At 44.3% G+C, this 26,876-nt stretch overlaps 2 protein-coding genes, 1 non-coding gene and 1 pseudogene across 4 annotated transcripts; 3 read left to right on the top strand and 1 right to left on the bottom strand.

Annotated features, from left to right (window-relative positions):
• Positions 1-8,468: 8,468 nt before the first annotated feature.
• On the top strand, positions 8,469-8,540 carry trnap-ugg (transfer RNA proline (anticodon UGG)). Its single transcript has one exon. It is a non-coding gene; the product is annotated as a tRNA-Pro (tRNA).
• A 742-nt stretch (positions 8,541-9,282) lies between these two features.
• Positions 9,283-14,024, top strand: LOC129827271 (toll-like receptor 6; annotated as a pseudogene).
• On the bottom strand, positions 13,428-19,714 carry ints10 (integrator complex subunit 10). Of its 2 annotated transcripts, XM_055888663.1 has the most exons (18): positions 18,942-19,714; positions 18,692-18,759; positions 18,501-18,604; positions 18,264-18,403; positions 18,094-18,175; positions 17,823-17,978; positions 17,421-17,595; positions 17,084-17,253; positions 16,768-16,907; positions 16,536-16,689; positions 16,341-16,423; positions 16,069-16,221; positions 15,867-15,975; positions 15,705-15,784; positions 15,435-15,597; positions 15,183-15,276; positions 14,759-14,827; positions 13,428-14,211 (listed from the first exon to the last, which is right to left on the bottom strand). In XM_055888663.1, exons 1-18 carry the CDS (start codon positions 19,068-19,070, stop codon positions 14,055-14,057), a joined length of 2,226 nt encoding a protein of 741 aa, XP_055744638.1. In that variant the 5' UTR covers positions 19,071-19,714; the 3' UTR covers positions 13,428-14,054. The 2 variants fall into 2 exon arrangements, with proteins under 2 accessions (XP_055744638.1, XP_055744639.1); XM_055888664.1 differs by lacking the exon at positions 14,759-14,827.
• A 91-nt stretch (positions 19,715-19,805) lies between these two features.
• Positions 19,806-25,665, top strand: LOC129827642 (mitochondrial nicotinamide adenine dinucleotide transporter SLC25A51-like). Its single transcript, XM_055888665.1, has 2 exons — positions 19,806-19,962; positions 22,797-25,665. The coding sequence occupies exon 2, from the start codon at positions 22,872-22,874 to the stop codon at positions 23,808-23,810; it is 939 nt and encodes a 312-aa protein (XP_055744640.1). The 5' UTR covers positions 19,806-19,962; positions 22,797-22,871; the 3' UTR covers positions 23,811-25,665.
• Positions 25,666-26,876: the final 1,211 nt, after the last annotated feature.

Genomic DNA, 26,876 nt, shown 5'->3' on the forward strand with positions numbered 1-26,876 from the left:
AAAACGCTATCCAGAATAAAACATTTACAACATATCAACAATTCACTCTGGGGAAGTCCCGAGAATATATCTAAGGATAACCACACAACATTTGGTGAATATAGATGCATCACCATGAATTCAAAGTTACTACATATAGTCCAGTTTGTTACATTCTCTATGAAATGGGCTTTTAAATTATGTGTAATTCAATGTAATGTGTTTTGAAATTATGGATTTATGTCCATATTAAAGTGGTTACAATTCATGACATTTTTATGACAGTTGTGTGATATACTGAAGAAAATATACATTTTCATCAAGACTTTTACATTTTTATGTTTACTTTTTGAAAATACTAATATTAATGGACCAAAATACCAACACATCTGAAAATACACTGCTCAAAAAAATAAAGGGAACACTTAAACAACACAATGTAACTCCAAGTCAATCACACTTCTGTGAAATCAAACTGTCCACTTAGGAAGCAACACTGATTGACAATAAATGTCACATGCTGTTGTGCAAATGGAATAGACAAAAGGTGGAAATTATAGGCAATTAGCAAGACACCCCCAAAAAAGGAGTGATTCTGCAGGTGGTGATCACAGACCACGTCTCAGTTCCTATGCTTCCTGGCTGATGTTTTGGTCACTTTTGAATGCTGGCGGTGCTCTAACTCCAGTGGTAGCATGAGACGGAGTCTACAACCCACACAAGTGGCTCAGGTAGTGCAGTTCATCCAGGATGGCACATCAATGCGAGCTGCGGCAAAAAGGTTTGCTGTGTCTGTCAGCGTAGTGTCCAGAGCATGGAGGCGCTACCAGGAGACAGGCCAGTACATCAGGAGACGTGGAGGAGGCTGTAGGAGGGCAACAACCCAGCAGCAGGACCGCTACCGCCACCTTTGTGCAAGGAGGTGCACTGCCAGAGCCCTGCAAAATGACCTCCAGCAGGCCACAAATGTGCATGTGTCTGCTCAAACGGTCAGAAACAGACTCCATGAGGGTGGTATGAGGGCCCGACGTCCACAGGTGGGGGTTGTGCTTACAGCCCAACACCGTGCAGGACGTTTGGCATTTGCCAGAGAACACCAAGATTGGCAAATTCGCCACTGGCGCCCTGTGCTCTTCACAGATGAAAGCAGGTTCACACTGAGCACATGAGCAGACGTGACAGAGTCTGGAGACGCCGTGGAGAACGTTCTGCTGCCTGCAACATCCTTCAGCATGACCGGTATGGCGATGGGTCAGTCATGGTGTGGGGTGGCATTTCTTTGTGGGGCCGCACAGCCCTCCATGTGCTCGCCAGAGGTAGCCTGACTGCCAATAGGTACCGAGATGAGATCCTCAGACCCCTTGTGAGACCATATGCTGACACATGCACATTTGTGGCCTGCTGGAGGTCATTTTGCAGGGCGCTGGTAGTGCTCCTCCTTGCACAAAGGCGGAGGTAGCGGTCCTGCTGCTGGGTTGTTGCCCTCCTACGGCCTCCTCCACGTCTCCTGATGTACTGGCCTGTCTCCTGGTAGCGCCTCCATGCTCTGGACACTACGCTGACAGACACAGCAAACCTTTTTGCCACAGCTCGCATTGATGTGCCATCCTGGATGAACTGCACTACCTGAGCCACTTGTGTGGGTTGTAGACTCCGTCTCATGCTACCACTAGAGTGAGAGCACCGCCAGCATTCAAAAGTGACCAAAACATCAGCCAGGAAGCATAGGAACTGAGAAGTGGTCTGTGATCACCACCTGCAGAATCACTCCTTTTTTGGGGGTGTCTTGCTAATTGCCTATAATTTCCACCTTTTGTCTATTCCATTTGCACAACAGCATGTGAAATTTATTGTCAATCAGTGTTGCTTCCTAAGTGGACAGTTTGATTTCACAGAAGTGTGATTGACTTGGAGTTACATTGTGTTGTTTAAGTGTTCCCTTTATTTTTTTGAGCAGTGTATATAGGTAGATGCAAAAATGTAATTTCAGCCTGTGGTGCCTGGCATAAAGGGTTCAGCTGTGGGGCACATCCACAAGACAAAACTCATGCTCCAATTGGATGACCAATTTAACCATGGTGCACAAAGAAATCTGAGGAAAAATGTACAGTTCCATCTGATTTTATGGCCAAATCAGTCCTTACTGTTATCCTAGATTTGATAAAAGACAATGACAGGTGAAAACCGACATGATGTTCCACTTGACAAATTGTGTGTCTGTGTGTGTGTTTGCCTATCTTTGATATAATCTTAGGCAGAGCCGAATTAATGCAGGGGTTTAGCGGGGCTAGGACCCAAGAGGCAGCAAAAATAACAAAAATACAGATAATGGAAATACGGTATATATTATGTAATATATATATTTAATGTTTTAATAATTTGGCCACAAAAGATCAATAGTTTACAAAAACATAAGTGTGAATTAAATTTCATCACAAGCAAATACAGGTAACTGCCAAAATAAAAAATAAAAGACAGGGTGTTTGGCCACCACAAGCTGCCAGAACAGCTTCAGCTTCGATGCGTCTTGGCATAGATTCTACAAGATGACCTAAGCCATGTCAGGAAAATGCATGCCACACCATAACATATCATTTGTATCCCTCATTTACTCAAGTGTTTCCTTTATTTTGGCAGTTACCGGTTGCCTATAGTTGGGAAGGCCACAACTTGGCCAGCATCTGAGCCAAATATTCAGCTTGTTGTGTCTTGACCATAGACATATAATCCATAGAAGGGCTTTCAAACAACTTACCCTGGCAATTTGATTTACACTAGCAATGCCTGCCAGTCATGGTTTTAATGGGAACTGCCATCTATGGATTATATTTCTATAGGTTGGTTGCACCTGTCTGTTTGCCTTTTTCAAATTTCAAAATACAATCGCAAGAAAAACGTACCGTTTGGAAAGCAAATACCTACAGCTGAAAAGAGAAGACTAATCTGTCTGCTTGGAAGGAGAAGACCAATCTGTCTGCTGAAAAGAGAAGACTAATCTGTCTGCTGAAACGAGAAGACTAATTTGTCTGCTGAAAGGAGAAGACTAATCTGTCTGCTGAAAAGAGAAGACTAATCTGTCTAATGAAAGGAGAAAACTAATCTGTCTGCTGAAAAGAGAAGACTAATCTGTCTGCTTGGAAGGAGAAGACCAATCTGTCTGCTGAAAAGAGAAGACTAATCTGTCTGCTGAAAGGAGAAGACTAATTTGTCTGCTGAAAGGAGAAAAGTTATTTGTCTGCTGAAAGGAGAAGACTAATCTGTCTGCTGAAAAGAGAAGACTAATCTGTCTGATGAAAGGAGAAGACTAATCTGTCTGATGAAAGGTAAGTCGCTCTGGATAAGAGCGTCTGCTAAATGACTAAAATGTAAATGTAAAGGAGAAGACTAATCTGTGTGCTGAAAGGAGAAGACTAATCTGTGTGCTGAAAGGAGAAGACTAATCTGTCTGCTGAAAGGAGAAGACTAATCTGTCTGCTGGAAGGAGAAGACTAATTTGTCTGCTGAAAGACGAAGACTAATTTGTCTGCTGAAAGGAGAAGACTAATCTGTGTGCTTGGAAGGAGAAGACTAATCTGTGTGCTGAAAGGAGAAGACTAATCTGTCTGCTGAAAGGAGAAGACTAATATGTCTGCTGAAAGGAGAAGACTAATCTGTCTGCTGAAAGGAGAAGACTAATCTGTCGCTGAAAGGAGAAGACTAATTTGTCTGCTGAAAGGAGAAGACTAATCTGTCTGCTGAAAGGAGAAGACTAATCTGTGTGCTGAAAAGAGAAAACTAATCTGTGTGCTGCAAAGAGAAGACTAATCTGTCTGCTGAAAGGAGAAGACTAATCTGTCTGCTGAAAGGAGAAGACTAATTTGTCTGCTGAAAGACGAAGACTATTCTGTCTGCTGAAAGGAGAAAACGAATCTGTGTGCTGAAAAGAGAAGAATAATCTGTCTACTGAAAAGAGAAAACAAATCTGTGTGCTGAAAAGAGAAGACTAATCTGTGTGCTGAAAAGAGAAGCCTAATCTGTGTGCTGAAAAGAGAAGCCTAATCTGTCTGCTGAAAAGAGAAGACTAATCTGTGTGCTGGAAAGAGAAGACTAATCTGTGTGCTAAAAAGAGAAGACTAATCTGTGTGCTAGAAAGAGAAGACTAATCTGTCTGCTGAAAAGAGAAGACTAATCTGTGTGCTGAAAAGAGAAGACTAATCTGTGTGCTGCAAAGAGAAGACTAATCTGTGTGCTGGAAAGAGAAGACGAATCTGTGTGCTGAAAAGAGAAGACTAATCTGCTGAACCAATAGAAGAAAACAAATCTCAACAACTCCCATTTTTTTTGTGAACAGCAATACTGTTTTTCAAAGTAGCTCATCTTGAGATATTGTAAATTGTTTGTCCCATGTTTAATGACCTGAAATAAAAGATCCCAGAAATGTTGCATTCGCACTAAAAGCTTTTTTCTCTCAAATGTTGTGAACAAATTTGTTTACATCCCTGTTAGTGAGCATTTCTCCTAGACTAAGATAATCCATCCACCTGACAGGTGTGGCATATCAAGAAGCTGATTAAACAGTATAATTACATAGGTGCAGCTTGCGCTGGGGACAATAAAGGCCACTCTAAAATGTGCAGTTCTGTCACACAACACAATGCCACAGATGTCACAAGTTTTGAGGGAGTGTGCAATTGACATGCTGATTTCAGGAATGTCCACCAGAGCTGTTACCAGAGAATTTAATGTTAATTTCAATACCATAAGCCACCTCCAACTTAATTTTAGAAAATGTGGCAATATATCCAATCGGCCTCACAACCGCAGACCACGTGTAACCATGCCAGCTCAGGACCTTCACATCCGGCTTCTTCACCTGCGGGATTGTCTGAGACCAGCCACCCAGACAGCTGATGAAACTGAGGAATATTTCTGTCTGTAATAAAGCCCTTTTGTGAGGAAAAACTAATTCTGATTGGCTGAGCCTGGCTCCCCAGTGGGTGGGCCTTGGCCCTCCCAGGCCCTCCCATGGCTGCGCCCCTGCCCAGTAATTTGAAATACATAGATTAGGGCCTAATAAATTCATTTCAATTGACTGATTTCCTTATGTGAACTTTAACTCAGTAAAAACGTTGAAATTGTTGCATGTTGCGTTTAGATTTTTGTTCAGTATGTATATTGCCTCCTAATATTGTACAATCTGTTTGTTGCTTTATTGGCCTAGGCAATTGTTTGTTTGAATTCAAGACCAGATTGATCTCAGAGTGGCCACTCGATTCGGTCATTGTGGTATTGTGGTATTAAAAAATATTAAACTGTCTTTTATTGTGTAAATGACGTAGAATTGCATGAAATGCGTTCTTAAAAATCCATTTTGTTTGGGACCCTGCTAACAAATGTTCCCCGTTTGTGGAAATCCTAAAAACGCCTCTGCTCAACTGTAGTCGCATGACAGACGTTATTATGGCTTTATTATAAAAGGGCTTTTACTTCAATAGCAAATTTACCACGCATCCAATTGCAGCTGGTTTCACGGATTTGTTTACAGAAAATGATAGTGTGCCGGGGTATTAAAATCCAAAGCCATGCGGCCTGTGATTTCTTAATCTGGACCTGATTTGAAGAAATAATAATAAAACAGAAGCAACTACATCTCCCAAAATCCTTTATGTTTTTGTTTGTGTAGCTTTGAAGATGCAATCATGACCAAACAACACCTTATCATGACATTTGTTTAGTTGGAAAATTGACATTTTCCACCTCTACCTGACCTGACATCAGCAGTGTTTCACTACGAATGTAGACCTGCCCCAGTGTCTGTGAGTTAGAGATGTCGACGATGAGTATGACGTGTCTCCTCTCTAACGCCCAGGAAGCCACGATTCAAACTCCCATTAGACAGCTCTGCAAGCGATATAATGTCAAAATACGTTTGTTAGTCACCAAATATGGAGATTCGCTGGGGGGGGGCGTTCCTGTAGATGCATGAATGCCCACATGCAGGAACGCCCTGAAGTGCGGGCTGCAGTTGCACACTATTGCCTGGACGGGTCTAAAATAATTTGCTAAGGTTATCAAACAGGAGATCAGTGATGATATATGGTGAGTAGGGGAAGTTAGGCCGAAGCAATCAGTTACCATTGACGACTTTACAACCGCTGAATGTGGGATGAACATATATACAGTGGCAAGAAAAAGGTATGTGAACCCTTTGGAAATACCTAGACTTCTGCCTAAATTGGTCGTACAATTTGATCTGATCTTCATCTAGGTCACAACAATATGCAAACACAGTGTGCTTAAACTAATAACAAACAAACAATTATACGTTTTCATATCTTTATTGAACACACCGTATAAACATTCACAGTGCAGGGTGGAAAAAGTGTGTGAACCCTTGAATTTAATAACTGGTTGGACCCTCCTTTGGCAGCAATAACCTCAACCAAATGTTTTCTGTAGTTGCGTATCAGACCTGCACAACGGTCAGGAGGAATTTTGGATCATTCCTCTTTACAAAACTGATTCAGTTCAGCAATATTCTTTGGATGTCTGGTGTGAACCGCTCTCTCGAGGTCATGCCACAGCATCTCAATCAGGTTGAGGTCAGGACTGACTGGGCCACTCCAGAAGGCGTATTGTCTTCTGTTGAAGCCATTCTGTTGTTGATTTACTTCTGTGTTTTGGGTCATTGTCCTGTTGCATCACCCAACTTCTGTTGAGCTTCAATTGGCGGACAGAGAGCCTTACATTCTCCTGCAACATGTTTTGATAAACTTGGTAATTTATTTTTCCGTCGATAATAGCAAGCTGTCCAGGCCCTGAGGCAGCAAAGCAGCTCCAAACCATGATGCTCCCTCCACCATACTTTACAGTTGGATTGAGATTTTGATGTTGCTGTGCTGTGCCTTTTTTTCTCCACACATAGTGTTGTGTGTTCCTTCCAAACAACTCAACTGTAGTTACATCTGCCCATATAATATTTTGGACAGTAGCACTGTGGAACATCCAGATGCTCTTTTGCGAACTTCAGACGTGCAGCAATGTTTTTTTGGACAGCAGTGGCTTCGTCTGTGGTGTCCTCCCATGAACACCATTCTTGTTTAGTGTTTTACGTATCGTAGACTCGTCAACAGAGATGTTAGCATGTTCCAGAGATTTCTGTAAGTCTTTAGCTGACACTCTAGGATTCTTCTTAACCTCATTGAGCATTCTGCGCTGTGCTCTTGCTGTCGTCTTTCCAGGACGGCCACTCCTAGGGAGAGTAGCAACAGTGTTGAACTTTCTCCATTTATAGACAATTTGTCTTACTGTGGACTGATGGACATCAAGGCTTTTAGAGATACTTTTACAACACTTTCCAGCTTTATACAAGTCAACAATTCTTAATCTTGGGTCTTCTGAGATCTCTCTTGTTCAAGGCATGGTTCACAATGCTTCTTCTGAATAGCAAACTCAAATTTTGTGAGTGTTTTTATAGGGCAGGGCAGCTCTAACCAACATCTCCAACCTTGGAGATGTTGGTTAGAGCTGCCCTGCCCTATAAAATGATTGCCCTATAAAATGATTGTCTCAATGATTGTACTCCAGGTTAGCTGACTCATGACTCCAATTAGCTTTTGGAGAAGCCTAGAGGTTAGCCAAAAGCCTAGAGGTTCACATACCTTTTCCAACCTACACTGTGAATGTTTAAATTATGTATTCAATATAGACAAGAACAATACAATAATGTGTGTGTTATTAGTTTAAGCGGACTGTGTTTGTCTGTTGTTGTGACTTAGATGAAGATCAGATCTAATTTTATGACCAATTTATGCATAAATCCAGATAATTCCAAAGGGTTCACATACCTTTTCTTGCCACTGTAAATGGCTGACTCCCTCAGAGGCCCATATGCATGAATGCGCACTCTCGGAGGTTTATATTCATGCCCATGCTTCAAAGGCGGTGTACCAGTGAACGCTGTCATGAGAACAGCACACAAAACCGACGCACGCGTGACTACGGGGCAAAACAGATGAGGTTGGCCTAGATTGTTAACATGTAAACTATATTTTGTCTCCAATGTTTATTGAAAACATAAATACATTTGCACATAAGCACTTGTCTCTCAAATACATCGTTACAGTTGTTGGTTTTCTAGATAGCGAATTTCTGCAATATGAGCATTGACATGAGATCAGTCAAAACACCTCAAAACAAGACATTGTTTCAAGACCAAGATGAAACTAGCTACTTACGATTACCCACATAGACATTTCTTGTCATTGTTGGTAGCTATCTGGCCATCCAGAATCCAACTTCTCCCTTCTACCCCATTGAGCGTATGCATCGTTTTCGTGAGCTGTCAGCTAACGTCTATAAAGTCAGCACCGCCACCGGGGCTGGACAGAGTGAAGTGGGAGTGTTTAAAAGTGCACTTAACGTGGCATGAGGCCGTACATTCTTTGTCCTGTCAATGTTGACACGTAATAGGTTGGTTTTAAAAGATTGTCTGCAAATATAATTTCTATGGCTCGTTGGTCTAGGGGTATGATTCTCGCTTTGGGTGCGAGAGGTCCCGGGTTCAAATCCCGGACGAGCCCAACTTTTAAAACGTTTGGGTTTTTGTCGTTATATCCTCCATGTTTGTAAAAATGTGTTCTCTTGATTTATCTTTTTAATCAATAAAAATCAATAAGTTAAATCTATTTACCTATTCAATATCTTTATAATGAAGCCATACATTGAGTAATATATTATCATAGCCACTAGTCGATGCCAAATCCACAGACGTGGCAAAATCTCAACTTCGTTGCCTGTCAAACTCCTCTATCTCTGCCCATCACTGTGAATTAAATGGATGAAATTAGAAAGATGTGTGTAAAGGAGGAACATGTTTCCTGCACATTTGAATGGCCTGGTTTCAAGTGTCTGTTTCCCTCTGCTCAACATTTACTGTATGCACAGAGAGGAAGTGTTAAACATGAGACTGATAAGGTAATAGTATGAGTTTGAAAGCAACACAATAGCAAAGGCAGAGAAAAAAGAGATAAAGCTGAAAGGAATGAGAGACAGACTGACTGAATATCATTTCAACAACAAAAAACACAGCTTGAAAAGACACTGAATAGGACAGACAGACTTTTTTCCCTCTTTCTGTGTGTGTGTGTGTACATGTACCGCAAGTACTGTATAATAGACCAAAAAAGCTGAAGAGTCTATTCAAGAGTATAAAAAAAACACAAAGAAGCTCTATTTTGTGAATTATTCACATTCTAATGCAAACCTTTACATTTTATTGTGATTCACAAACACACTGTGTACTGAACCTCTTTTAAAAAAACAATGCTTTTTACATTTTCTCTCTCTCTTCCGCTTGATCCTCTCCACACCCTCTGGGCAGTGGCTGTGTTAGTGGGAGGCCATCGCAGCACCCTCTCCTCCTCAGAAATATACACCACCATTGTCAAACTCTCTTCCAAAAACCTCTCCTTCCCCAGAAACCTACCGCCATCCACCTAAGCCCCAGACCTCTCCCAGAACAACATACACAAACTCCCTCATGAGAATTTCCAAGTGACCACTCACCGGTCTTGGAATGTCTTGGAGGAGATAGATCCGGAGACATTCCATCCAACTCCACTCCTGGAGAGTCTGGACCTCTCCCACAACCGTCTCCAGAATCTCACTGATCAACAGTACTTGCTGTTCATACAGAACCTGAGAGTTCTAGATCTGACCTTTAACCTGTTCCACACCATTAACCTGGGGGCAGAGTTCTGCAGCCTGGGAAAGCTAGAGAGTCTGGGGCTCGGAGCAAACATCACGGTGGAGGATTTCATCAACATCCCTGACGTACACCTGCAAACTTTGACCCTTCGTCTGGAGAACTTCACAGCCTATGAGAGTGGCAGTCTGGGTGACATCCAGGCAGAGAAGGTCCGCATCGGCCTTACGAACAAACCCACTGACCAAGATCTGATCGGCTAAGGTTGATGTTCAACGAGGTCGAGCTGATGGGTATGAACCTGAAGGGCGACCACAGTTACCTGGTGAAACCTTTGAAGGGGAGAGGGGCTGTCAACACCTTACATCTTTACCTAGCCAATATGATCATCACTTGGGAGCACTTGACCAACACCGTAAACGCTGTGTTCCAATCCCCCATCACCTACCTGAGCCCTTCAGACATGGCTATCCACATCCAGTCTTTCAGTGACACCCCAGGAAGAGACACATTCGAGAGGGGGTGGTTACCTTTTTCTTCTCCCTGGAATCCCTCTGTAATTTCTTCATCAACATGCCTGTGGAGCGCCTGGCGATGACTGACACGTCCATCATACACATGACCTGCCCCAAGTTGCCCAGCGGGATACTGCAGCTAGACTTCTCAGACTGCACCCTGACTGATACGGTGTCCTCCAGAGTAGAACTGCAAATCGCTGTGGAGTGTACAACCCTCAATAAAAAGTGGACATCCTGGTTCTAAGAGGGAACAACCTCAAGAACCTTCAAATCCTGAGCAAGTGTTCAGCACATGAGCTCTCTGCGTCACCTGGACCTCAGCCTCAACTCGTTGGTTTACAGCGGCCAGGAATGCCACTGGCTGGAATGCCACTTGCTGTCCACCTGAACCTATCCTCCAATGGGCTGAGCGAATTGGTATTCAGCTGCTTGCCGAACAGCACCCCCACCCTGGATATCCAGAACAACCAGATCTCCAATGTACCAGAGGCGCTGCTGGCCCTAGACTCTCTCCTCGCTCTGTACCGGAGTACCAATCGGCTGAGGAAACTCCCGGTGTGCGCTGGATTCCCACACCTTAAGTATCTCCTGCTCACGGTGAACTTCCTCCATGCCCCGTCTTTGACCGGTCTGGTGGCCTGCCCTGTTCTCCGGGTTCTAGACGCCAGCAAAAAAAAACTTCACCTGTTCCCTGGGAGGATTCAGGGATCTGGGTACTTTTGGGACTGGGCTGGGCAGTAGACACACAGGAATCCAACTTCTCCACTGGCCACGAGCCTACCACTGCAGCTACCCCGAAGTCTGAGGAACTCCACACACTAGGGGGCTTCCAGATCCAGGAGATATCCTGCAACGTCGGCCTGCTGGCAATGGCCATCTGGTGCCCAGCGGTCACGGTTATCATTGTTATGGCAACTCTGTGCCACCACCTGGACGTTCCGTGGTACCTGGGCATGATCTGGCAGTGGACCCAGGCCAAGCACCGTTCCAGGACCCAGCAGGTTCGGGCCCCAGGACCTGGAGGGGGTGTTGTTCCACGCCTTTGTGTCCTACAGCCAGCATAATGCAGACTCGGTCAGGGGCAGTGGTGTAAAGTAATTACGTAAAAATACTTTAAAGTACCACTTAAGTAGTTTGAGGTATATGTTTATATTTTTGACAACTTTTACTCTATACATTTTCCCTGACACCCGAAAGTGCTCATTACATTTTGAGTGCTTAGCAGGCCAGGAAAATTGTCAAATTCATGCACTTATCAAGAGAACACCTGGTCATCCCTATTGCATCTGACGGACTCACTAAACACAAATGCATCTTTTGTAAATAATGTCTGAGTGTTGGAGTGTGCCCCTGACATCAAACTAGAAAATGGTACCGTTTGCTTTGCCCCTTTACTCCTACCTACATGTACATATTACCTCAACTAACCTGTACCCCCTGACACGGTACCGGTACCCCCTGTATATACTGTAGCCTTATTATTTTATTGTGTTACTTTTTTAAACTTGAGTTAATTCAGTCAATATTTTCTTAACTCTTTTTCTTAAAACTGCATTGTTGGTTAAGGGCTTGTAAGTAAGCATTTCATGGTAAGGTCTACTACACCTGTTGTATTCGGCGCATCTGACAAATACATTTGTTTTGATTAATAAAAGGAATTTTAAATTATTTATGCTTTTACTTTTGATACTTAAGTATATTTATAACCAAATACTTTTAGACTTTTACTCAAGTAGTATTTTACTGGCTGACTTGCACTTGAGTAACTTTCTATTAAGGTTTCTATACTTTTACTCAAGTATGACAATTGGGTACTTTTTCCACAACTGGTCAAGGGCCAGCTCTTGCCAACCTGGAAAACTCTGGCGGGGGGCTCCACATCTGTCGCCATGAGAGGGACTTCGTCCCAGGGAAGACGATCGTGGAGAACATCATCCAATGTGTGGAGAGGAGCCGGCGATGTGTGTTCATCCTCTCTGGCCACTTCGTCCGGAGCGAGTGGTGCTACTACGAGCTGTACTTTGCCAGCCATCAGCGGCTGTCCTGTGGGTTTGACAGTGATATCCTGGTGGTACCCAGATATCCTGGGGCCTCTGTCTCAGTACATGATCCCTATCAAGTACTAGCAATGAAGGCTATGATGGGCAGGCACACCTACCTGGAGTGGCCCCAGGACAGGGGCAAGCACAGGCTGTTCTGGGCCGACCTCAGGGCTGCACTGCAGTGGAGAACTCAAGAAAGGACTGTTGTTTCCAAACAGTCAAGTTTAATGGAGAATTCATATAAACTAACATCTATTTTACTACAGTCTTACAAGACCATGGTGCTTGCCTACGGAGCTGTGAGGGGAACGGCACCTCCGTACCTTCAGGCTCTGATCAGGCCCTACACCCAAACAAGGGCACTGCGTTCATCCACCTCTGGCCTGCTCGCCTCCCTACCTCTGAGGAAGTACAGTTCCCGCTCAGCCCAGTCAAAACTGTTCGCTGCTCTGGCACCCCAATGGTGGAACAAACTCCCTCACGACGCCAGGTCAGCGGAGTCAATCACCACCTTCCGGAGACACCTGAAACCCCACCTCTTTAAGGAATACCTAGGATAGGATAAAGTAATCCTTCTAATCCCCCCCCCTTAAAAGAGTTAGATGCACTATTGTAAAGTTGTTGTTCCACTGGATATCATAAGGTGAATGCACCAATTTGTAAGTCGCTCTGGATAAGAGCGTCTGCTAAATGACTTAAATGTAAATGTAATGTATTTTAGCCTCACCCATTGTTCACATGTGTATAAAATTGAGCACACAGCCATGCAATCTCCATAGACAAACATTGGCAGTAAAATGGCCTTACTGAAGAGCTCAGATACTTTCAACGTGGCACCATCATAGGATGCCACCTTTCCAACAAGTCATTTTGTCAAATCTTTGCCCTGCTAGAGCTGCCCCGATCAACTATACGTGCTGTTATTGTGAAGTGGAAACGTCTAGGAGCAACAACGGCTCCGCAAAGTGGTAGGCCACACAAGCTCACAGAACGGGACCATTGAGTGCTGAAGCAGATAGCGCATAAAAATCATCTGTCCTCGGCTGCAACACTCACTACGGGATCCAAACTGCCCCTGTAAGCAACGTTAACACAATAACTGTTTGTCGGGAGCTTCATCAAACAAGTTTCCATGGCCGAGCAGATGCCAAAAGTCGGCTGGAGTGGTGTAAAGCTCTCCGCCATTGGAATCTATTTGGAATCTATTTTACTACAGATTTATAAAAAAGAAAAACAATAAAACATATTAAGCTCACATTTGTCAAATTTCCAACAATCTCACAATGATTTGAAACCTCTTTTTTTTTTTTTTTTATACGCTTCACAAAATGATCCAACTGGGCAAAGTAAACAAAATGTATCAAGATAGCCAATGAAAGACACACTAGACAGCAAATACAGACACACTATACACCACCAATACCTGTTAAGAATCCTCAGAAACAGTATGCTCCCCAAGTACAGAACCTTCTCTGAAAGTACATCCTCTCAAAGTAGCCATCTAAGTTTAAGGCAAGAAGCACAAAAAGTGTCCAATATTTTACACTCATGAAAATAGCAACATAAATAAAACCTTGAAAGAGGAAAACAAAGAATCTGCCTCTTTCTAATTATGTGTGTTATTTGGTCATAGAGGCTGTTCAGGGGTCAGGAGTTCATTTGTCAGGTCTGATGGAAGACGACGATGGTCTTCTGGGCACACAAGCTGCAAGGAAGACCAGGCTTTCACTGTGGACATTAGACCCATAAGCCTGGGCTCCTGGTCTCAACAGGTTCAAAAGTCAGATGTCTGAGGTTTAAAGGTGAAGGGGTCAAAGATTAGGTGTCAGATCAGGGCAGGGACTGGATGATGATGATCTTCTCATTGACACAGAAGCGGTGGAGGACAGTGTATAGGTTCTCCCCGCAGCGTGACACCTGTCTCTCCATGGCCAGACGGAAGTCCTCCTTCACCCCTTTAGTGATGCCACGCGTCACCGTGTGGTGCCTACAGGGCAGAGGAAGCCAGACAATGGGTGTGAGAAAGAAACCATTTCTAACATCTTCATAGAAAAACACATGTTCATAATTTTAGAAATCAGACATTTGATAATGTTCATTTTTCTCCAAACCTCTACAGAAACAGTTGAAAACACCAATTTATCAACGAGAAAACATAAAATGACACAACATCAAGGAAACAACATGTTTCCCCAAATACAGTATTCATAGTTTTGAGATGGAATGAGAGTATAGGGTATCTACCAACCAGGCAAAATTTAGACGGGGAAGATTCAACAACATCAAAAACAGTAACATATAGTCAAACGTGAATGTTCACAAATGTAATGACAACTACAGATATGAAAAATACAACCAAAATTGACTTTAAAAACATCAGTAACGACCACATAAACGGATGCAATGGGTCAAACGCCTTCTCCAAAATAAAACACGACAAGGACTCGATGAAAACGACAGACCGAAAACCAAAATTAGGTTTGGGGCAGAGGGATGGAGAGAGTGTTTGGGGTAGGGGTGGTGGGCAGGGGTACCTGTCGGTCGTCTGCACCCCAGGTAGCAGCAGGGTGTTTAACTCCCCACCCAGGGCGGGACTAGGGTTCCTGAGGACAGTAAACACCAACATTCATCAACTCACGCTCCGGGTTAGAAGTTGCCCTTAAGCACAAATCTAGGATCAGCTTACCCTCTACAAATCTTTACGTTTAACATTATGAGGAAGCATGAACCTGATCATAGATCAGTGTCTAGAGGCAACCTCATTCTACTCCTCAACTCGCACTGAGAGTGGTGGCATTCAAACAACCTAAACAACTTTTTTTCGACCTTAGATAGACAACGCTTTGTACCGCTAACCCTTTCTCAACATAACGCCTGACAGCTGAGCTGCTATTCGCTACATCTATGTGAGCATGACTGCGTACAATACATAAGCATCTGCCAGTGGGAGGGGCTTACTTGATTAGCATTCCCTGATTGGGCAGTAGTTCCAGTTGGACCCGCCCCCCCTCCGTAGTGCGCAGGTATGCAAACTCCTCCAGCATATCAATATCTGAACGAGTTAAAGTCAAACAGAGAGAAAAAAAAATAAAAAGTGTCTGTAATCCCCAGTCGTTCTCATATCTGCTCAACCAACTCGTTAGTCTTGGATTGTTTTAGATATAAAAAAAAATGTTATATTGTTTTAGCTATACTGTATGATAAGGATACTGGTGACATAGTTGAAGAAGTTCTCATACTGGAAGCTGCCCTGCTGACAGATCTTATCAATGGCTTTCAGGAACAGAGACTCGCCCTGTGGCCAATCGTGTTGCAGGAGCACCACCACGTGACCCAAGGAGAGGTCATCTCGGCTGTCCGTGAAGGCACGAAGCTGATATGATAAAAATGAAAATAGGTTATTTGAGTTTAAGGGGAATTAAAACCCTTATCAAAATAGTCCTGTGTTTAGCCTTATTTGTAAGGGCAGGGTTGAGGTACCTTGAAACAGGCGAACATCAGCTGAAGACAGAATGGCAGAATCGCTTTACTCGTACAGGGCAGCAGTCTCAGATCATTGCCTAGCAACAAAAATACACCACATTGTAAGCATGGACATAAAACAAAGACATTTGAAGATATCTCACACACAGTGAACCTTACCTTTCCTGGGCTTGTTTCTGGCTTTGCCCGATTCATCAGTGTTCTTGACTGGATCCTGGTTTTGGGGGACCAGCCCACCAACTACATCAAGTAACTTTTCACACGCCATCTGATACAGACGGAGACACAGAAAAACAGTGGCGCAATCTCTCTCTGGTTGTATGCATGTTTCTGGATGAGATCTCTTCATGTGCATACCCACCCTGTACTCTCCCAGTGCGTAGTGGCAGGAGGCCTGCTGTATAAGGGTCCTGTGGTGCTCCAGGTTACCCTGTCCTGGGGAGCTCTGTCCAGGCTGAGGCTGCTGAAACCCAGACATCTGGAGTAGGCTGGACAAGGCCTTACGGTAATGACCCTGGAAGAGAGGACACACACACGGACATTGAACACAAATCCATGGACATACACAGACAAACATTTACATACACAACACTGATGAACTCCTAACGAACAATGATCATTATTTATGTTTACCTGGTATATGATCATATCTGTGAAGAATATTCTGAACCACAGCCAGTTGTCTGTCTTCCAGGAGGAACAGATCTTGTTGAATTCTGGAGAATGGGTGTGAAAATATTTAATCAGAACGACAAACATTTGCTTAGACAGGACACGCATTTAGAGAGCACGCAGTTAGGAGCTGGGGGATGTATTTGGAGGGCGTACCGGTCCCCAGGCTGTCGTGGGACTGGAGGAGATCCCAGCTCTCCCTGGCCAAACGGAAGCTCTCCAGAGTCTCTGCCCACCCGGGCATCTCTGTTTTGTTGACCATGATGTTCCGGCCACGCCCCTTCCCCAGGCCCTCGTCATCATCTGAGCTCTGAAGAAACACCCAAATACATGCATGAGCATGTACACACACACATAGTCCACAATGACTTCCCATCTATCCTCTCACCATGGTCTTCTCCCGGCCGTCGGCCAGTTTGCGTTTCTTGTGAGCGTGTTTCCCTGCTCCTCTCTCCAGTTCTACCTCACTGTACACTGAGCTCAGGTCCTCCAGCAGTATCCACGACCCAGAGGCCAACGCATTCACACCTGCAACACACACACACACACAAATCAATACACATACCCCACACAAACAACCTCACTGTAAACTAAGGAGAGCCTCAAACAGAATCTCCACAAGACCAACGCTCAAAGGACAAAATTGTCATTTTCACAGTCATGTGAATACAAATACATATGAATACACAGTGGGAGAGACTGACCGTGAAACAGAGCAGGCTGTACAGCTGAGACGTAGAGGTAGGCACTACGGAAGAGGACCAGCGAGGCACAGATGACCACCTGACTGCAGCACCGCGACCTGGTCTCTCCCTCTAGACTGGGCAGGTAGCAACACAGCTCCTTAACCCACTGCAGCATCTCCACGTAGCCCCTACAAAACACACACGTAAACAGTGATGCACACACTTTAACACCCAGCATTATCCTGCAAAACACACACATGCATAGAGCATGTATAGGCTAACCACTCACAAGTAAAAACACACACACATTCACTTCAGTTACACACACATACTGGTAGATCATCTGTGCTCCTACCTCTGTCCCTTGTCCCCCTGCCACTCGCAACGAGCCCCCACCACTGCCAGGATATCCAGCAGTCTCTCCCAGGGCTCAGCCACCAACGAGGACTTCTCCGACAGCCCCTCAATCACATAGCGCTGGGACCCCCGAGACACACTGGGAGACTTCAGCCCACCACCCTCCTGAGAGCCTGAGAGAAGGGAGAAGATTAGTACAGAGCAACGTCATTGGACCGTGAAACACGTGGAAATGGAAAGTGTAAGCAAATGTGCAGAAAGAAAAGAAGGAGAAATTGAGGAGGGTAAAAGAAAAATCATGAAACTAGCTGATGGCATGCAAGTAGTAGCAATGTGGAGGTGGCATGCAATGAGAAAGAATTTAGATCAAATGAAGATATTATAAATAGTACTCAGCTACCGTTTAGGGCTTTGCCCTGCAGCTGTCCGTCAGCAGACGGGCCCCGCGTGACATAACCGATGTAAAACTCTGCTGCTTTCAGCATGTACTTCAGCAGCAGACTGGCAGGCAGACGCATGTCCACGTTGTTTATGATCAACGGGAGAACGTCACACACTGTGAGAGAGGAAGAAAAGTAACATAGAATGCACATATAGTTACTTTACATTTGTCTTCTTTTGAGGTCCAAATGAACTAGGTTTTGATCATCTGATTCAGAGAAATTTCTCACCAAACAGCTTCCTGAAACAGTTGACAGGTGTCTCCAGTTTTTCAGCCGTCTCCGCCTCCAATAGGGAATCTCCCAAGTTGACCTAGAATGCGAGTGCAAACAAAGCTACAGATAAATGATTCTGTGTCATTGAACACGGTGTTGAAGGTCAGAGGTGAGAGGTTACGTACCCCGTGTTGGACCACAGACTCTGGGAAGCGCCTGAGCAGTAACAGAAGCATCTCAGCCTTCTCCAGGGTGTTGAAGCACTGTTCTGTGGCCTTCAGCAGCACCTCACACTGCACTGGGCCAGGCAGGGTTTCAAACAGACCTACAGTAAACACACACAATACAGTGTTAACACTTCTAACATTTCACTCAATCAGGAAAGATCTCAAGTTGATCTAACACACACACACAGTCCTCACCTCGTAGGAACTGAGCCTGTTTGTCCTGACAGTCGCTCCGCAGGGCAGCTGTGATAACAGTAATCTCCCGCCACACAACAGGCTGATCAGGGAAATTGATGAACCTGAAGGACACAGCACACACAACAGCAGTTACATCAGTCATCAACAGTACTGTGTGCAGAAGTAGCGAGATAAGAACGTTCACTCACATGTCATACAGCAGTCTGCCCGCTGAAGCCGTCTTCTCTGCATTTCTCTCAATGGTGTACATCTCATGCTGTCAAGAAAAGAGACCAATGTGACATTCCATTCCAGCCTTTGTGCTACAAAGCCAATGACCAGAACTCTTGACAGAGACTAGCTGGACTACTACATGTGTTCCAAATGGCTCGTTAGTAATTTGTCAAACCCGAGTTTAGTCCGCTAGCGTTTCAATGTCATTCACTAGACGCAGCTTACCTGAATATTAAAGTCCGTGGGATAGAGGGTTCGAGCGGTTATCAGCCAAGCCTTGGCTGCACACGGGTCCTCGGACACTAGATCCCGAGCCCGTTTCACTAAAAACTCGCAGTCCTTTTGTGCTGACATATTTGCTCGTATTATTGAAGTCCGCGAGGTACAGGGTTAGTGCGGTTATCAGACATAAACAAACCAAAATATGAATTTCCTATTGTTGAAATTGGGGTATTTGTTTATCGCTCCGTTCAATGGCAAACTTTTGATGACATCACGACTTGCAGTCGCAGATGTGATGTCATTGGGCTCGAGGGATCGTATTTCCAGGTAAATGCTGCCACCTGGTGCAATGACAGAATATTGCACACATAAAATGAAGGGCGAATCTTGATAAAAACGCGTCAACGCAAAATAAACATCATAAAAAGCACGAGTTTTTATTAAATAACAATAATAATAATTTAACCTTTATTTAACTAGTCAAGTCAGTTAAGAACAAATTCGTATTTACAATGACGGCCTACCCCGGGCAAACCCGGACGACGCTGGGCCAATTGTACGCAGCCCAATGGGACTCCCAATTACGGCCGGATGTGATACAGCCTGGTTTCGAACCAGGGACTGTAGTGACGCATCTTGTACTGAGATGGAATGCCTAGACCGCTGCGCCACTCCATTCTAGTCATGGATTTATCGCTCAAAATATAATCCATTCGAGGTGCAAATGTTATTTTGTCAAATATACATTGTAAACCTGTTTCAAGAGAACCAACAGGAATAGACTGAAACTTTCCACCAAAACTGTGGTGGAAAATAAATGAAAACATGTTTTCTTTGCGCAGGCGCCGTGGTCGTATGAAATGCCCGCTATCTGCATCGCTATTGGTTTTCCTTCCTGCCTGTTTCACCAGAATCCCATCTGAGATCGACACAGCAGACTGTACGACCTAAAATAAGATATTTTCTGTGGTAAAATTACGGTTTCTTCGTGGCAAGGCAAAAGGCAACGGCTGGAGTTAACGCGGCAAGTAAAGTTGGATACGAGGGACATAGTTTTTAAATATAGTATTATAATTAGCTTTTTTATTTTTTTACGTTTACCACGACAGCTTGTGTGGTTTAAAAACAAGCCAAGTTGTCAGCTTTGACACAGTAGTGCAACATGCTAGCTAACGTTAATAACTAACAGTCTAGCACAAGGCCTGCAAACTGTAGCTAGCAGAGTCAAAAGGCTGTTAATAACAATAGCTTGCTAATGAAGTCTTGACTGTCAAGATTAGCCATGTCACTGGCTAGTAAAGGGCCCTCATTGATGTTAGCTAGATAACTGGCTTGTTAGTTTAGCGACACCTTTCACCTGGTTAACACAACCACAGTCATAATTATGGATAAACTCCGCCCATTTCCACAATTTCTCTAATTAAAATTTCATGTGAAACCTAACCTTAACCACATGCCTAACCATAACCTTTAAATTAGGACCAAAAATCAAAATCTTATTGTTAATTTTGACTTTGTGGCTATGGATTCTGACTTAGTACCTGTGATGCCTAACGTTAGTCTAGTGGAAACCCGTTCACCAATCATTTAGTATTTTATTCTACCGTTCTGAACAGGAAGACAAATTTAGCACAGTTTTGTCCTGTGCTTTGGAGTTCGTAAACAAACTAATTCCGAATAATCAAGATTGGATTGTGCAAGTGTGTAATCTTTGGAAATAATACATTATGATAGATTACAACTCAGATTTGAGCATGTCTTTCTTTCAACTTTGTGTGCATCATTTGGAAGGTGTGTCACATAGCATATCCATGACAGCATTGGCAAGCAAATTGGGAGTTCCTAGAAGGCGTTACCCAAGATCCTTTAGCAAGAGTACAATGATCAGACCTGTTTTTTACGGTGTCTGGATCAGACTCGGCAACCAGGTTCAGGACAGTTCTTTGTACAAGGTGACAACTTGACCTCTAATGACCCTTCAGTGACACTTCTACCACCCTCTGACCTACACTACATGACCAAAAGTATGTGGACGCCTGCTCATTGAACATTTCATTGTTAAATCATGGGCATTAATATGAAGTTGGTCCCCCCCCCCCCCCCCCCCCCCATGCTGCTGTAACAGCCATTTTTCTGGGAAGGCTTTGCGCTAGATGTTGGAACATTGCTGTGGGGACTTGCTAACAATCAGCTACGCGCATTAGTGAGGTCGGGCACGGATGTTGGGTGGGTAGGCCTGGCTCGCATTCAGCGTTCCAATTCATCCCAAAGTTCTTCCACACTGATCTTGACAAACCATTTCTGTATGAAACTCGCTTTGTGCACTGGGGGCATTGTCATGCTGAAACAGGAAAGGGCGTTCCCCAGACTTTTGCGACAGTTGGAAGAACAGACTTGTCATTGTATGCTGTAGTGTTAAGTTTTCTCTTCACTGAAACTAAGGGGCCTAGTCCGAACCATGAAAAACAGCCCCAAACCATTATTCCTCCTCCACCAAACTTTAGTTGGCACTATGCATTGGGGCAGGTAGTGTTCTCCTGGCATCCGCCAAACACTAATTCGTCACTGCGACATTTCCACGTCGCAGTGACAGCACTTGCAGTTGACCAGGCAGAAATTTGATTAACTGACTTGTTGGAAAGGTGGCATCCTATGACTGTGCCAAGTTGAAAGTCACTGAGCTCTTCAGTAAGGCCATTCTACTGTCAATGTTTGTCTATGGAGATTGCAAGGCTTTGTTTTCAATGTTACACACCTGTCAGCAACAGGTGTGGCTGAACTAGCCAAATCCACTAATTTGAAGGGTTGTCCACATACTTTTGTGTATTTAGAGCATGCTCTCTGTGTAGGACCTTGTGTTTTCAAGACAACTAGGCTGCATAACATCAAGGCAGATGTATCAATTATTTATAATACTGTGTATATATACACGTCATTGATTTTAATTCCCCTTCTGATGAACAAATAGCACCTTTGTCTAAGAACCCTTGTACATTAGACCCAAGTGTTATGCAATAATTCTTATCACGGAGGTGGTAACGGCGGCAAATTTCAATAGAGGCAGCAGCACTTAACTGGATTGTGTTAGTTCGCGGTGCACTGGACTGCAATACCAAACCTGCTTACACAAGATCCTTCTTACATTGGCAACCTGGTCATTGTTTTATAGAATATTAGTATCAACACTAGTCCTACCCAGGGGAGAATAACTGCCCCCTCTCATTGAAGCCACAGCAGTTGAAGGCCGAATGCGGTACTGCAGGCATTGTTAGCAGTGAAGAAAAAAATAAATTTAGAAGACATTCATGGTACCAATAATTGCTTCTAATACACCAGATGTATGTCCTTGAACCTATTTATTTTAAAATCGCACACAGAAGTTATAATTTAGTTGCTAATGGCAGCCTGATATATACCGGTTGGCCTCAATGAGGGGGCAGCACTGATCTAGCCTGCAACGTCACTTCCTGGCGTAGCTCAAACTGTGAATGTTATGTCTCCATGAGACGCCATCGTAACCGACTTAACTCAATATCGCATTGAAGCCAAATTTTCACACTGGAATGAATGGTGTCAAGTGATCGATGGCTTTATCCATTCATATATACAGTCATTGGTCCTACCGCAGAACCTGATGCCTTCTGGATACAAGCCTCGTCACACAATCCTTCTCTACTATGCATGAGGGAGTTTTTGCAGACTGGTTGACCATCCATTTACAATGTTATTATAGCCATGGCATGTTTTGCTGAGAGGAACAGGAAGCTTCCATTCACACAGTTTCAGCATCAATAGATAATATTGCATTTTAAATATGTGGATTTTCAATTTAATATTTTTTTTAATTCCCTCCCACAGGTTGAAAATCATCCAAGAGTTCGTCTCCCCAGCGGTGATGCTTGTGGCGTAGGCTCAGGGTGTGTCTCACCTCCCATGGCTGTTACCACCATGGACCCAGAGTCAGCCTGCACATCACAGCCCCAGGGCTCCCTTGGTAAAAGTGGGGGCTCCCTGCTATCTGGCAGGGGTTTGGTGGCAGCGCTCACCCCTCGAGGGAAGCACTATGCGTGTGGTTCCATAGCTGCCTTCACCAACATCATGGTGACATTCCCCATCCAGAAAGTTCTGTTCAGGCAGCAGCTGCACGGTGTGCGGGCCAGAGAGGCTGTCGGACAGCTCCAACGGGACGGGATGAGGAACCTCTACAGGGGGCTGCTCCCTCCTCTTCTCCAGAAGACCACCACGGTAGCCATCATGTTCGGCCTGTACGAGGACTTCTCCCATGTCTTACTGGACCAGGTGTCCACAGGCAGCGGCATTCCCGAGCTGGTGACGCGGAGCTTCGCAGCTGCACTGGCAGGCACGGCAGAGGCTGCCCTGATGCCGTTTGAGCGGGTGCAGACTCTCCTCCAGGACCACCGGCACCACGGCCGCTTCCACAACACGGCCCACACCTTCCGGACGCTCCTAAGCGAGTACGGTGTGAAGGAGTGCTACCGCGGCCTGGTGCCAGTCTTAATAAGAAACGGTCCCAGTAACATGCTGTTCTTCGGGCTCCGCGGGCCCATCAAGGAGCAGCTCCCTGAGGCCTCCAGCCGTGCCGGCCACCTGGTCAATGACTTTGTGTGTGGAGGGGTGCTGGGGGCAGCGCTGGGGATCATGTTCTACCCGCTGAACGTGGTGAAGTCCCGTGCCCAGTCCCAAGTTGGGGGTGCGTTCCGGCCTTGTGGGGAGGTGTTAATGATGGTTTGGCGGGAGAGAGGCGGCAGCGTGGCCATGCTGTTCAGAGGGGCCCACCTCAACTACCACCGCTCCCTTCTCTCCTGGGGCATCATCAACGCCACATACGAGCTGCTGCTCAAAGTGTTCTGATATGGAACGGGGGATAGAAAGAGGGGGAGGTGTAGAAAGAGGGCGTGAGAGAAAAAATGAAAGACTTGGGTAAGTGTTGTTTGAGTGTGAGGATGATCGCGATTTTTTGTTGTTTTATTGGATCCCCATTAGCTGTTGCACAAGCAGCAGCTATTCTTCCTGGGGTCCATACAGAACATCAATAGACAAGAACAGCTCAAGGACAGAACTACATTAAAAAAAAAAAACACCTATAGCATTCATATCAATGCATACACACAAACTAGGTCAAATAGGGGAGAGGCGTTGTGCCGCGAGGTGTTGCTTTATCTGTTTTTTGAATTGATGCTGTCTCTCGTGTTTGGCACTTGAAACTGATGTGCCCACTGCCTACCCAAAAATGTCCAGATAGTTTGTGGGGGGTAAGTGTCTACGGCAAGCAGAAGAGGACAAAGGGTATCTGAAAGGTGAAGTTTCTCTACTGACAATGGCCATCGGGTCTGTGAGATGAATTGCCGGTCTTGTTTAAAGTCACAGTATCAAAGTGAGAGGTCTGGGTCCAACGAAAGCCTTCAATCTGTTTTTTATTTTTATAAATGTATCACTTGAAATGGATTTGACAAATGATTGACATTCTGTAAGTACCTTTCCCATTGTAGTCTGATGTGGTACCCAACAAAGTTTCACAGGCAGTTTCACGGGGGGAAGCCTTTTCAGTGACCAAGAGCACCTCTTAAAGAACTGTTCATTGTACTGACCAGTATTTCTGTGTGCATTGATTATTAGTCCCTTCAACCCCTGCTTTCCCTGCTCTGGTTCTCTGACTGTGAGCTCTGCTATTTACCATGTCAGTCATCTTGCATTATGCACAGATTTGACCATATGCGGCGTACGACCCTAGCGGCTTGCGGTGTACGACCCTAGCGGCTTGCGGCGTACGACCCTAGGGGCTTGCGGCGTACGACCCTAGCGGCTTGCGGCGTACGACCCTAGGGACTTGCGGCGTACGACCCTAGGGACTTGCGGCGTACGACCCTAGGGACTTGCGGCGTACGACCCTAGGGGCTTGCGGCGTACGACCCTAGGGGCTTGCGGCGTACGACCCTAGGGGCTTGCGGCGTACGACCCTAGGGGCTTGCGGCGTACGACCCTAGGGGCTTGCGGCGTACGACCCCAACTGTGTTTGTCCTGTAGGTATAGCGCTCGCCAGCTTGTAGTCCTAAAACACGGAAATGAGTTACCTCTGGTTCGTTCAGCCATTCCTTTGGGGAAAGTGAATGGGGAATGACTATGGTTTGGGGTAAACGCCGAAAATAAGGTCAGCATTTAACACAGGCTTAGAAGATCTTATACGTTGTGTTCTATGCGATACCATGTCAGTTAACAGGACCTTTATGAATTATGAAGACTGTGCTTTTTTTATTAAATAAATGCGTCAATTCACAAGTGACATTAGCTGATGAAGATTATCTCATAGAACAAAATGACAAAAATCTTCTAAGCCTGTGTATACCACAGACCTTTATCCAAAAACCCTACAAAAACTAAATTTTGCCATTGCCATGGTTCTTTGGACAAAGCCTGAGTTAGTGCCTACCAAAATACGTTGTTACTGTTGCTCTCTATAGTGCTCTCTTTTACTTGAAGGATGATTGGAAAAAGCAGTAGCTTAGAAGCACAGGAGAACTGGACTAGGGAAGTGCTATATTTCTTCACTGTTATGTCATCCAATGCCAATCTAACCTAATCTTAAATGTTTGTCAAATGTGTGTTTAATTAGCATATTCCCGAAGTGCAACTTGTAGTGTTTGTCTGTCAAAGTGTTGACAAGTACCCATTGGTTTAAGTATAATTAAAATGTACTTGTTACCCATAACTTCTAGTTCTTCATGAAATAGAGTGGGGGGGGGTGGGGGGGGAATACACACCAGCAATACAGGAACACACATGTTTTGCCTATCAATTTATACTTCCATCTCTCGATGTAATCCTTCATTTACACACTTGTTTCTCTCCATATGTATTTTTCCCTTGCTCTCTCTTTCTCTCCATTCTTACTGCTGAAAACTTGTGCACACTTCTCTGCCCATAATCCCTGTTGACATAATGGGCTCACATTTTAAGCTTCAGTAGAGGCAGTCGCCATGCAGCAGCCCACACTGAATATGACAGGCCAGAATAGGGAAGGCATGCTGCTAGGGGATTGAGACTGGGCTAGAAAGAGGGCACTGGAGGAGTGTGTGAACGAGTATGAAGGAGATTTAATGCAGAAGAAAGTGAGAAAAGGGATGGGGAGTAGTGTTGTGGCACAGAAAGTGAAATCTGCCATTTACTTTGACCCTCTCGCGATCTATATGCCTTCTGTATTTTCAACAACAATTCTTAGCGCTGAATAAGATCAGTACACTTTTCTAGCTTTGAAGGTACAAGTATGTTTTACTGAGTGTTTCAGAAAAACTTTCACTAGGCTATTACTTAAAACATTTCCAAAATAATTGCAGATCTGTTATTGGTCACAGATTTTAAATTAATGTGCTGCTAACCAAGCCAGCAAGCATTGAAAATAAACAGTTAAAATGTCTGAACGACTGAAAGAGAAAGCATACTCTTTTGTCAATTTGTGTATAATCTGTAATTTTTCCCCAATCAAAAACAAGTCATGACGTTCAATCATATTGTGAAGATACACTATAAACAGTCCCTTCAGAAAGTATTCACACCCCTTGACTTTTTCTGCATTTTGTTGTGTTGCAGCTTGAATTTAAAATGGATTAAATTGAGATTTATTTGGTCACTGCCCTACACACAATACCCCTTAAAATATCAAAGTAGAATTGTGATTTTTCTCAATGTTAAACTAAAAATGAAAGGCTGAAATGTTTTGAGTCCATAACAATTCAACCCCATTGTTTTAGCAAGCCTAAATAAGTTCAGGAGGAAACATGTGCTTAAGTTGCATGGACTCATTGTGCACAATAATAGTCTTTAACGTGATTTTTGAATGACTACCTCATCTCTATACCCCACACATACAATTATCAATTGGTCCCTCAGTCGAGCAGTGAATTTCAAACACAGATTCAACCA

Source organism: Salvelinus fontinalis, chromosome 29 (genome assembly GCF_029448725.1).
Source record: "Salvelinus fontinalis isolate EN_2023a chromosome 29, ASM2944872v1, whole genome shotgun sequence".
Lineage (NCBI taxonomy): Eukaryota > Metazoa > Chordata > Actinopteri > Salmoniformes > Salmonidae > Salvelinus > Salvelinus fontinalis.

Bases quoted from the DNA above. Each gene is read 5' to 3' on its own strand.
- LOC129827642 (XM_055888665.1), top strand. From the start codon at position 22,872: ATGGCTGTTACCACCATGGACCCAGAGTCAGCCTGCACATCACAGCCC.
- ints10 (XM_055888663.1), bottom strand. From the start codon at position 19,070: ATGTCAGCACAAAAGGACTGCGAGTTTTTAGTGAAACGGGCTCGGGAT. The intron at 16,424-16,535 runs GTACGCCCTCCA...CCCATTCTCCAG, and splicing joins CCACGACAGCCTGGGGACCG to AATTCAACAAGATCTGTTCC. The intron at 14,212-14,758 runs GTACCCCTGCCC...TCTGCCCTGTAG, and splicing joins GGGGTGCAGACGACCGACAG to GCACCACACGGTGACGCGTG.